General features: G+C 47.9%; 1 protein-coding gene across 1 annotated transcript in view; it reads right to left on the minus strand.

The window, feature by feature from the left end:
* Positions 1-2,595: 2,595 nt before the first annotated feature.
* LOC120040091 (ubiquitin thioesterase ZRANB1) overlaps positions 2,596-12,624 on the minus strand; it is a 28,005-nt gene continuing 17,976 nt past the window's right edge. The window contains exons 7-8 of the mRNA XM_038985350.1: positions 5,580-5,809; positions 2,596-3,258 (exon numbers count right to left, since the gene is read on the minus strand). Of these exons, the coding sequence (XP_038841278.1) occupies positions 3,046-3,258; positions 5,580-5,809 (443 nt within the window). The 3' untranslated portion in view covers positions 2,596-3,045. The remainder of the gene's footprint in view (positions 3,259-5,579; positions 5,810-12,624) is intronic.

Consider the following 12,624-nt stretch of genomic DNA (forward strand, 5'->3'; position numbering starts at 1 on the left):
CCAAAAATGCTAAAACAGTGTCAGGAAATAAAACCAAATCATGGATTGCCGTCATACCTTTTCCATAAGACTGCTTACAGGGTAAGCAAATCAATTGTGTCATTTTGTAATTTGGGTGAACTATCCCTTTAATGGACTCCTTTTAGAAGAGCAGCTGAGTGTTTGTTATGTTAGGCCCATCTCTTCTCCCGCCATAATATCGATCCACCGCGCTGGAACATCAATGACTTAATACATCACACTAACAAATGGCACCCAACTTGTACAGGTTTTCTCCTCACAGGAAGTGAATGATGAAAATAATCAAACAAAAACACAGAAAAACCAAGAGCAGAATAAATTATAAAACTCCCCTCTCTCTGCCCCCCCTGCCCTCTCTGCCCCCCCCCCCCTCGCCCTCTCTCTGCCCCCCCCCCCCCCCTCGCCCTCTCTCTGCCACTCATGGCCTCTCTCTGCTCCCCCCCTGCCCTCTCTCTGCCCCCCGCCCTCGCCCTCTCTCTGCCCCCCCTGCCCTCTCTCTGCCCTCCGCCCTCGCCCTCTCTCTGCCCCCCTGCCCTCTCGCTGCCTCTCTCTCCTAAACAAATAAATAGTTTTACCATCCAACTTCTCTCGCTCTCCCTGTGCCCCTCTCTCCCTCTCCCTGTGCCCCTCTCTCTCTCTCCCTGTGCCCCTCTCCCTCTCCCTGTGCCCCTCTCCCTCTCCCTGTGCCCCTCTCTCTCTCTCTCGCTCTCCCTGTGCCCCTCTCTCTCTCTCTCTCTCGCTCTCCCTGTGCCCCTCTCTCTCTCGCTCTCCCTGTGCCCCTCTCTCTCTCTCTCTCTCTCGCTCTCCCTGTGCCCCTCTCTCTCTCTCGCTCTCCCTGTGCCCCTCTCTCCCTCTCCCTGTGCCCCTCTCTCTCTCTCTCCCTGTGCCCCTCTCTCTCTCTCTCGCTCTCCCTGTGCCCCTCTCTCTCTCTCTCTCTCTCTCGCTCTCCCTGTGCCCCTCTCTCTCTCTCTCTCTCTCTCTCCCTGTGCCCCTCTCGCTCTCTCTCTCTCTCGCTCTCCCTGTGCCTCTCTCGCTCTCTCTCTCTCTCTCTCTCGCTCTCCCTGTGCCCCTCTCTCTCTCTCTCTCTCTCCCTGTGCCCCTCTCTCTCTCTCTCGCTCTCCCTGTGCCCCTCTCTCTCTCTCTCTCTCTCTCTCTCTCTCTCTCTCTCTCTCTCTCTCTCTCTCCCTGTGCCCCTCTCTCTCTCTCTCTCTCTCTCTCTCTCTCGCTCACCTAAACACAGTTTTAACCATCAACTTTTTAAAGGATTTTGCAGAAAAAGGATAAACGATCCAGAAAAACAGATGCTCTTCCTGGTTAACCTTGTAGATACACACACATTTTGTAGGATGAAAAATCTCCGTAAATAACTCTGCTTTAGCTTTGAGCTAATTCTGTTAGCATTTACAATCCTCTAAATAGAATAGTTTGATTTCATGAAGTGCAGCGTCCTTTTAAGTTTCCTTAAATATAACTACGGTTTCCTAAATATAGCGCTACTTCTCTCTGGCGGAGAAGAGGATTGAAAACGGCAAGTATTCTCAATAACAAAATAGGTAGCGGGAAAACTTTACGAAAAATGTGTTAAGTAAATGTGGCTTCGTAGGTAGATGTCCATAGTAGTGATAGTCAATGAGGATTCCTGTCGTCCACTTTGATGCTGGTATTTTTTGTTGTTTTGTTTCCTAGTACATCATTTATACAACACATGCATTATTAACAACGATGGATAAATAATTACACTGGGGGAAAAAAACTAAATATTTTAAAGTTGATTAACATTTCACAAACTATAGTTCTTTATTTGAAATAATACGGGGTCGCTACTTGTGGTAGTTGGGTGCGTTCGTAAAGTCCCTCTGGCAATCTACTCCCATTTCAGAACACTGTCGTCAGTGTGAGACAGGGCAGAATATCTGATTCATTTATAAACACGGAACACCTGTTGAATATGACCGGTGTCAGTAAACCTCCGCAAGAAAAACAAAACATAATTAAATTGTTGCCAGCAGCACAGTTACAGTCACCAACGCTCTGGATAACATGTAAACAGCCTAACCAGCTCTGCTAGGGGGAGTATAATGGTCAGAGTGAGGTGTTCCCTCATTATGTGTCTGGAAGTAGCTAGCAAGCTAACCGACTTTAGCCAGTTAGCTCGGGTGCTTGATTGCCCGTTGTGAGGTCAGAACGTTCAGATCAGCCCTACTCCTCGGCCAGAGCGTCCAGTGTGCGCTCTGAACGCGTAGAGAGCGAAACGAACTGAATTTATGAACAGACATTCTGACAATCTGACAACGCTCTGAATTTACGAACTGACAAAGCAGTCCAGAGTGAATTTACGATCTGACAAGGCTCTCCAGAGTGAATTTACGATCTGACAACGCTCTCCAGAGTGAATTTACGATCTGACAACGCTCTCCAGAGTGAATTTACGATCTGACAAAGCTCTCCAGAGTGAATTTACGATCTGACAAAGCTCTCCAGAGTGAATTTACGATCTGACAACGCTCTCCAGAGTGAATTTACGATCTGACAACGCTCTCCAGAGTGAATTTACGATCTGACAACGCTCTCCAGAGTGAATTTACGATCTGACAACGCTCTCCAGAGTGAATTTACGATCTGGCAACGCTCTCCAGAGTGAATTTACGAACGCACCCATTGTTGTTGTCATGGTTTGTTGAGGAGATTCTAGAACGTGTTCCAAGAGTTCTTTCAGAACCAGAGCAAGTCTCCTGTCTTCAGTGCTTCTGAGACGGCAGAGTGAAAGACCATTGATCGTTCCGCCTCTGCGTCCCAAATGGCAACCTATTCCCTATATAGTGCGCACTACTTTTTTGACCAGAACCCTATGTGCTTTGGGATACAGCCTCGGATGGGCAGCGCAGAAGACCGTCGATCCTCTCTGAGGTGAGGAGGCGTATGGTACTGTATAGAAGGATGCTAGTGGTCTCGAGTCCCATCCAGTGACGCCATATTCCTCCTCTGTCACCCTCTCCTGTGTCTGTCACTGTGTCCTTCCCTCCTTCACTCATCTTCATCCTCCTCCTCCCCGTCGGAGAGAGAGGCGCAGGGACAGATCTGTCGGTACCCATCCAGCCAGTTCTCCACCATTTGTGTGACCAGAGGGTGGTTGCGTCGACGGGACGACTTCTGCATTGCGGCCAACATGCCTCCCTCCGTTACACAGCAGTCCAACCACTCCCTCAACAACTTCTCCTGCTGCTCCTCGTTACCCATCTAGAGAGAGAGAGAGAGAGAGAGATGATTAGACATAAGAGCTATTTGATAAGAGCTATTGATAAGAGCTATTTGATAAGAGCTATTTGATAAGAGCTATTTGATAAGAGCTATTGATAAGAGCTATTGATAAGAGCTATTGATAAGAGCTATTTGATAAGAGCTATTGATAAGAGCTGCTGATAAGAGCTATTGACAAGAGCTATTGATAAGAGCTATTTGATAAGAGCTATTTGATAAGAGCTATTTGATAAGAGCTATTGATAAGAGCTATTTGATAAGAACTATTGATAAGAGCTGTTGATAAGAGCTATTTGATAAGAGCTGTTGATAAGAGCTATTGACAAGAGCTATTGATAAGAGCTGTTGATAAGAGCTATTGACAAGAGCTATTGATAAGAGCTATTTGATAAGAGCTATTTGATAAGAGCTATTTGATAAGAGCTGTTGATAAGAGCTATTGATAAGAGCTATTTGATAAGAGCTATTTGATAAGAGCTATTGATAAGAGCTATTTGATAAGAGCTATTGATAAGAGCTATTTGATAAGAGCTATTTGATAAGAGCTATTTGATAAGAACTAGGTGAATGAGTAAACCGTTTCGGATAAGGGGATTGTAAATAAAAATGACAATTGTTTTAGATACACACTGAGTGTACAAAACATTGAACACCTTCCTAATATTGAGTTGCACCCCCTTTTGCCCTCAGAACAGCCTCAATTCGTCGGGTCATGGACTCTACTAGGTGTCTAAAGCGTTCCACAGGGGATGCTTCCCACAGTCATGTCAAGTTGGCTGGATGTCCTTTTGGTAGTGGACCATTCTTGATACACACGGGGGAAACTGTTGAGCGTGAAAAACCCAGCAGCGTTGCAGTTCTTGACTCAAACCGGTGCCCCTGGAAGCTACTACCATACCCTGTTCAAAGGCACCTACTACCCTACCCTGTTCAAAGGCACCTACTACCCTACCCTGTTCAAAGGCACCTACTACCCTACCCTGTTCAAAGGCACCTACTACCCTACCCTGTTCAAAAGGCACCTACTACCATACCCTGTTCAAAAGGCACTTACAAATCTTTTGTCTTGCCCTTTAAAACCCTCTGAATGGCACACATACACAATCCATGTCTCAAGGTCTAACAATCCTTCTTTAACCCGTCTCCTCTCCTTCATCTATACGGATTTAACCTCAATAAGGGATCGTAGCTTTCACCTGGATTCACCTGGTCAGTCTCGTCTTTCAATAGAGTAGTTTCACCTGGATTCACCTGGTCAGTCTCGTCTTTCAATAGAGTAGTTTCACCTGGATTCACCTGGTCAGTCTCATCTTTCAATAGAGTAGTTTCACCTGGATTCACCTGGTCAGTCTCGTCTTTCAATAGAGTAGTTTCACCTGGATTCACCTGGTCAGTCTCATCTTTCAATAGAGTAGTTTCACCTGGATTCACCTGGTCAGTCTCATCTTTCAATAGAGTAGTTTCACCTGGATTCACCTGGTCAGTCTCATCTTTCAATAGAGTAGTTTCACCTGGATTCACCTGGTCAGTCTCGTCTTTCAATAGAGTAGTTTCACCTGGATTCACCTGGTCAGTCTCGTCTTTCAATAGAGTAGTTTCACCTGGATTCACCTGGTCAGACTCATCTTTCAATAGAGTAGTTTCACCTGGATTCACCTGGTCAGTCTCATCTTTCAATAGAGTAGTTTCACCTGGATTCACCTGGTCAGACTCATCTTTCAATAGAGTAGTTTCACCTGGATTCACCTGGTCAGTCTCGTCTTTCAATAGAGTAGTTTCACCTGGATTCACCTGGTCAGACTCATCTTTCAATAGAGTAGTTTCACCTGGATTCACCTGGTCAGACTCATCTTTCAATAGAGTAGTTTCACCTGGATTCACCTGGTCAGTCTCATCTTTCAATAGAGTAGTTTCACCTGGATTCACCTGGTCAGTCTCATCTTTCAATAGAGTAGTTTCACCTGGATTCACCTGGTCAGTCTCATCTTTCAATAGAGTAGTTTCACCTGGATTCACCTGGTCAGTCTCGTCTTTCAATAGAGTAGTTTCACCTGGATTCACCTGGTCAGTCTCATCTTTCAATAGAGTAGTCATGATACTTATCGAGTCCAAACTGGTCGGACGCTACAGAAGTTTGTTCGTGAGAAGACCGATTTTCGGTCCTGGTCTGACAAACATATCGGCGGGTTGACACGCCCCCCAAAAACCCATCTCTAGTTTAAACAGATGGATTTTAGTATTATGTCATTAGATTTTCCTCTGGGGGGCGTGGGAAATTATAGGCTAAGAGTTCATGTTACCTCTTGTGCAGACAGAAAATGTACGTGCAGCAGTTTTCTTTCGCTGTCCACCAGCGGCAGGAAGGTTACGGTGACGTCGTCGTCAGTGTTGAGGTTGGCGCCCGCGCCGCGATTGTCGTAGCCGTCGTTCTCCATGGCGACCAGGGCAGAGAAGTGTCCACGTGTGTAACCCAGGGCGATGGGACTCTTCCAACAGAAGCTCTGCTCCCACAATAGGGGCAGGTACACACCTGTACAGGTAGAGAGACACAGGTCAGTCTCAGACAGAAACACATCTAGAGGACCAGAGGTAGAGAGACACAGGTCAGTCTCAGACAGAAACACATCTAGAGGACCAGAGGTAGAGAGACACAGGTCAGTCTCAGACAGGAACACACTTAGAGGACCAGAGGTAGAGAGACACAGGTCAGTCTCAGACAGAAACACATCTAGAGGCTGAGAGGTAGAGAGACACAGGTCAGTCTCAGACAGAAACACATCTAGATTTGGCATGGGCCCTCAGATCCTCATGAAGTTCTACAGCTGAACCATTGACAGTATATTGACTGGCTGCATCACCGCCTGGTAGAGCAACTGCTCGGCATCCGACCGCAAGGTGCTACAGAGGATGGTGTGTACGTCCCAGTACATGACAGGTACAGAGGTCTCAGTCATCCAGGACCTCTATACCAGGCGGTGTCAAAGACTCCAGCCACCCAAGTCACAGTCTGTTCCCTCTGTTGCCGCACGGCAAGCGGTACCGAGTCGTCGAGTCTAGGTCCAAAAGGCTCCTGAACAGCTTCTACCCCAAAGCCATTAGACTGCTGAACAGTTAATCAAATGGCTACCCAGACTTTGTGCCTTTCTCTCCTACCTACATGTACATAGATTTTTAGTACTATCACCCCAACTACCTCGTACCCCGGCTCACTACTACCTCGTACCCCAGTACCCAGACTCACTACTACCTCGTACCCCGACTCACTACTACCTCGTACCCCAGTACCCAGACTCACTACTACCTCGTACCCCGACTCACTACTACCTCATACCCCGACTCACTACTACCTCATACCCCGAATCACTACTACGTCGTACCCCGACTCACTACTACCTCGTACCCCAGTACCCCGACTCACTACTACCTCGTACCCCGACTCACTACTACCTCATACCCCGACTCACTACTACCTCGTACCCCAACTCACTACTACCTCGTACCCCAGTACCCCGACTCACTACTACCTCATACCCCGACTCACTACTACCTCGTACCCCGACTCACTACTACCTCGTACCCCAGTACTCCTACTCACTACTACCTATTACCCCAGTACTCCGACTCACTACTACCTCGTACCCCGACTCACTACTACATCATACCCCGACTCACTACTACCTCGTACCCCGACTCACTACTACCTCGTACCCCAGTACCCCGACTCACTACTACCTCGTACCCCAGTACCCCGACTCACTACTACCTCGTACCCCGACTCACTACGACCTCGTACCCCAGTACTCCGACTCACTACTACCTCGTACCCCAGTACACCGACTTACTACTACCTCGTACCCCGACTCACTACTACCTCGTACCCCGACTCACTACTACCTCGTACCCCAGTACACCGACTCACTACTACCTCGTACAACAGTACCCCGACTCACTACTACCTCGTACCCCGACTCACTACGACCTCGTACCCCAGTACTCCAACTCACTACTACCTCGTACCCCAGTACCCCGACTCACTACTACCTCGTACCCCGACTCACTACGACCTCGTACCCCAGTACTCCAACTCACTACTACCTCGTACCCCAGTACTCCGACTCACTAATACCTCGTACCCCGACTCACTACTACCTCGTACCCCGACTCACTACCTCGTACCCCAGTACACTGACTCATTACTACCTCGTACCCCAGGACACTGACTCACTACTACCTCGTACCCCAGTACACTGACTCACTACTACCTCGTACCCCAGTACACTGACTCACTACTACCTCGTACCCCAGGACACTGACTCATTACTACCTCGTACCCCAGTACACTGACTCACTACTACCTCGTACCCCAGTACACTGACTCACTACTACCTCGTACCCCGACTCACTACTACCTCGTACCCCGACTCACTACTACCTCGTACCCCAGTACGCCGACTCACTACTACCTCGTACCCCGACTCACTACTACCTCGTACCCCAGTACCCCGACTCACTACTACCTCGTACCCCGACTCACTACGACCTCGTACCCCAGTACTCCTACTCACTACTACCTCGTACCCCAGTACTCCTACTCACTACTACCTATTACCCCAGTACTCCGACTCACTACTACCTCGTACCCCGACTCACTACTACCTCGTACCCCGACTCACTACTACCTCGTACCCCAGTACCCCGACTCACTACTACCTCGTACCCCGACTCACTACTACATCGTACCCCGACTCACTACTACCTCATACCCCGACTCACTACTACCTCATACCCCGACTCACTACGACCTCGTACCCCAGTACTCCGACTCACTACTACCTCATACCCCAGTACACCGACTTAATACTACCTCGTACAACAGTACCCCGAATCACTACTACCTCATACCCCGACTCACTACTACCTCGTACCCCGACTCACTACTACCTCGTACCCCAGTACTCCGACTCACTACTACCTATTACCCCAGTACCCCGACTCACTACTACCTCGTACCCCAGTACACCGACTCACTACTACCTCGTACCCCAGTACCCCGACTCACTACTACCTCGTACCCCAGTACCCCGACTCACTACTACCTCATACCCCGACTCACTACTACCTCGTACCCCGACTCACTACGACCTCGTACCCCAGTACTCCGACTCACTACTACCTCGTACCCCAGTACCCCGGCTCACTACTACCTCGTACCCCAGTACCCCGACTCACTACTACCTCGTACCCCAGTACACCGACTCACTACTACCTCGTACCCCAGTACACCGACTCACTACTACCTCGTACCCCAGTACCCCGAACCCCAGTACACCGACTCACTACGACTACTCCTTGTATATAAACTGTATATAGCCTCGTTATTGTTATTTTATTGTGTTACAATTGTCTATTTAATCAATTTTCTAATTTTCTTACTTTTTAACTGCAATGGTGGGAAAGAGCTCGTAAGTAAGCATGTCACGGTAAAGTCTACACATAAAATTTGATTTGATCCCAAAATAATAGCAAATGAAAACACTTATTCCCCAACGAGGTCCTTGAGTGGTCCTTTCATGATCTGGTGTTGCTTTGGTTACTCGAGCCTTTCTATTAACTGTAGTCTGGTTTGAACATGAAAGGAAATGGATTTACATGGACAGCTATGTTGTTTTGATGTTACCCAGCGACCATGGCAACCCCACTCCTGGGCCCCTCGCACCCATAACGGACATACAACTCTGCTATGGGATAATATGTTGTTTTAATGTTACCCAGCGACCATGGCAACCCCACTCCTGGGCCCCTCGCGCCCACAACCCCACATACAACTCTGCTATGGGATAATATGTTGTTCCTATAAGGTTTCATATGTAGGCTCAACTTAGGCGCACACACACGCACACGCGCACGCATACACACACACACACACACACACACACACACACACACACACACACACACACACACACACACACACACACACACACACACACACACACACACACACACACACACACACACACACGTCTCTATCTACAGCTTCCTCTGGTCTAATTACAACACAGTCTCCATCTACAAGCTTCCTCTGGTCTAATAACAACACAGTCTCCATCTACAGCTTCCTCTGGTCTAATTACACCACAGTCTCCATCTACAGCTTCCTCTGGTCTAATAACACCACAGTCTCCATCTACAGCTTCCTCTGGTCTAATAACACCACAGTCTCCATCTACAGCTTCCTCTGGTCTAATAACACCACAGTCTCCATCTACAGCTTCCTCTGGTCTAAATACACCACAGTCTCCATCTACAGCTTCCTCTGGTCTAATAACACCACAGTCTATATCTACAGCTTCCTCTGGTCTAATAACACCACAGTCTCTATCTACAGCTTCCTCTGGTCTAATAACACCACAGTCTCTATCTACAGCTTCCTCTGGTCTAATTACACCATAGTCTCCATCTACAGCTTCCTCTGGTCTAATTACACCATAGTCTCCATCTACAGCTTCCTCTGGTCTAATAACACCACAGTCTCCATCTACAGCTTCCTCTGGTCTAATTACACCACAGTCTCTATCTACAGCTTCCTCTGGTCTAATTACACCACAGTCTCCATCTACAGCTTCCTCTGGTCTAATAACACCACAGTCTCTATATACAGCTTCCTCTGGTCTAATAACACCACAGTTTCCATCTACAGCTTCCTCTGGTCTAATTACACCACAGTCTCTATCTACAGCTTCCTCTGGTCTAATTACACCACAGTCTCCATCTACAGCTTCCTCTGGTCTAATAACACCACAGTCTCTATCTACAGCTTCCTCTGGTCTAATAACACCACAGTCTATATCTACAGCTTCCTCTGGTCTAATTACACCACATTCTCCATCTACAGCTTCCTCTGGTCTAATTACAACACAGTCTCCATCTACAGCTTCCTCTGGTCTAATAACACCACAGTCTCCATCTACAGCTTCCTCCGGTCTAATAACACCACAGTCTCTATCTACAGCTTCCTCTGGTCTAATAACACCACAGTCTCTATCTACAGCTTCCTCTGGTCTAATTACACCACAGTCTCCATCTACAGCTTCCTCTGGTCTAATTACACCAGTCTCTATCTACAGCTTCCTCTGGTCTAATAACAACACAGTCTCTATCTACAGCTTCCTCTGGTCTAATAACACCACAGTCTCTATCTACAGCTTCCTCGGAAGACTGAAGCGTCTGGGTCCTTGTAAAGTGCTATGTTAAACCTACGTATTATCACAATAGACTCTCAAGATAATAATTCTGCCGCTCCACTCACCTTGGAAACGAGTGTAGCCTAACGTTTCTCCGCTCCACTCACCTTGGAAACGAGTGTAGCCTAACGTTTCTCCACTCACCTTGGAAACGAGTGTAACCTAACGTTTCTCCACTCACCTTGGAAACGAGTGTAGCCTAACGTTTCTCCACTCACCTTGGAAACGAGTGTAACCTAACGTTTCTCCGCTCCACTCACCTTGGAAACGAGTGTAGCCTAACGTTTCTCCACTCACCTTGGAAACGAGCGTAACCTAACGTTTCTCCACTCACCTTGGAAACGAGTGTAGCCTAACGTTTCTCCACTCACCTTGGAAACGAGTGTAGCCTAACGTTTCTCCACTCACCTTGGAAACGAGTGTAGCCTAATGTTTCTCCACTCACCTTGGAAACGAGTGTAGCCTAACGTTTCTCCACTCACCTTGGAAACGAATGTAGCCTAACGTTTCTCCACTCACCTTGGAAACGAGTGTAGCCTAACGTTTCTCCACTCACCTTGGAAACGAGTGTAACCTAACGTTTCTCCACTCACCTTGGAAACGAGTGTAACATAATGTTTCTCCGCTCCACTCACCTTGGAAACGAGTGTAGCCTAACGTTTCTCCACTCACCTTGGAAACGAGTGTAACCTAACGTTTCTCCACTCACCTTGGAAACGAGTGTAACATAATGTTTCTCCGCTCCACTCACCTTGGAAACGAGTGTAACCTAACGTTTCTCCACTCACCTTGGAAACGAGTGTAACCTAACGTTTCTCCACTCACCTTGGAAACGAGTGTAACCTAACGTTTCTCCACTCACCTTGGAAACGAGTGTAGCCTAACGTTTCTCCGCTCACCTTGGAAACGAGTGTAGCCTAACGTTTCTCCGCTCCACTCACCTTGGAAACGAGTGTAGCCTAACGTTTCTCCACTCACCTTGGAAACGAGTGTAACCTAACGTTTCTCCACTCACCTTGGAAACGAGTGTAACCTAACGTTTCTCCGCTCCACTCACCTTGGAAACGAGTGTAGCCTAAAGTTTCTCCACTCACCTTGGAAACGAGTGTAACCTAACGTTTCTCCACTCACCTTGGAAACGAGTGTAACCTAACGTTTCTCCGCTCACCTTGGAAACGAGTGTAGCCTAACGTTTCTCCACTCACCTTGGAAACGAGTGTAGCCTAATGTTTCTCCACTCCGCTCACCTTGGAAACGAGTGTAGCCTAACGTTACTCCACTCCACTCACCTTGGAAACGAGTGTAACCTAACGTTTCTCCGCTCACCTTGGAAACGAGTGTAACCTAACGTTTCTCCACTCCACTCACCTTGGAAACGAGTGTAGCCTAACGTTTCTCCACTCACCTTGGAAACGAGTGTAACCTAACGTTTCTCCGCTCACCTTGGAAACGAGTGTAGCCTAACGTTTCTCCGCTCCACTCACCTTGGAAACGAGTGTAACCTAACGTTTCTCCGCTCACCTTGGAAACGAGTATAGCCTAACGTTTCTCCACTCCACTCACCTTGGAAACGAGTGTAGCCTAACGTTTCTCCACTCCACTCACCTTGGAAACGAGTGTAGCCTAACGTTTCTCCGCTCACCTTGGAAACGAGTGTAGCTTAACGTTTCTCCGCTCACCTTGGAAACGAGTGTAACCTAACGTTTCTCCACTCCGCTCACCTTGGAAACGAGTGTAGCCTAACGTTTCTCCGCTCCACTCACCTTGGAAACGAGTGTAACCTAACGTTTCTCCGCTCACCTTGGAAACGAGTGTAGCCTAACGTTTCTCCGCTCACCTTGGAAACGAGTGTAGCCTAACGTTTGTCCGCTCCACTCACCTTGGAAACGAGTGTAGCCTAACGTTTCTCCACTCCGCTCACCTTGGAAACGAGTGTAGCCTAACGTTTCTCCGCTCCACTCACCTTGGAAACGAGTGTAGCCTAACGTTTCTCCGCTCCACTCACCTTGGAAACGAGTGTAACCTAACGTTTCTCCACTCCACTCACCTTGGAAACGAGTGTAACCTAACGTTTCTCCGCTCCACTCACCTTGGAAACGAG

Source organism: Salvelinus namaycush, unplaced genomic scaffold, assembly GCF_016432855.1.
Source record: "Salvelinus namaycush isolate Seneca unplaced genomic scaffold, SaNama_1.0 Scaffold322, whole genome shotgun sequence".
In the NCBI taxonomy this organism is placed as follows: Eukaryota; Metazoa; Chordata; class Actinopteri; order Salmoniformes; family Salmonidae; genus Salvelinus; species Salvelinus namaycush.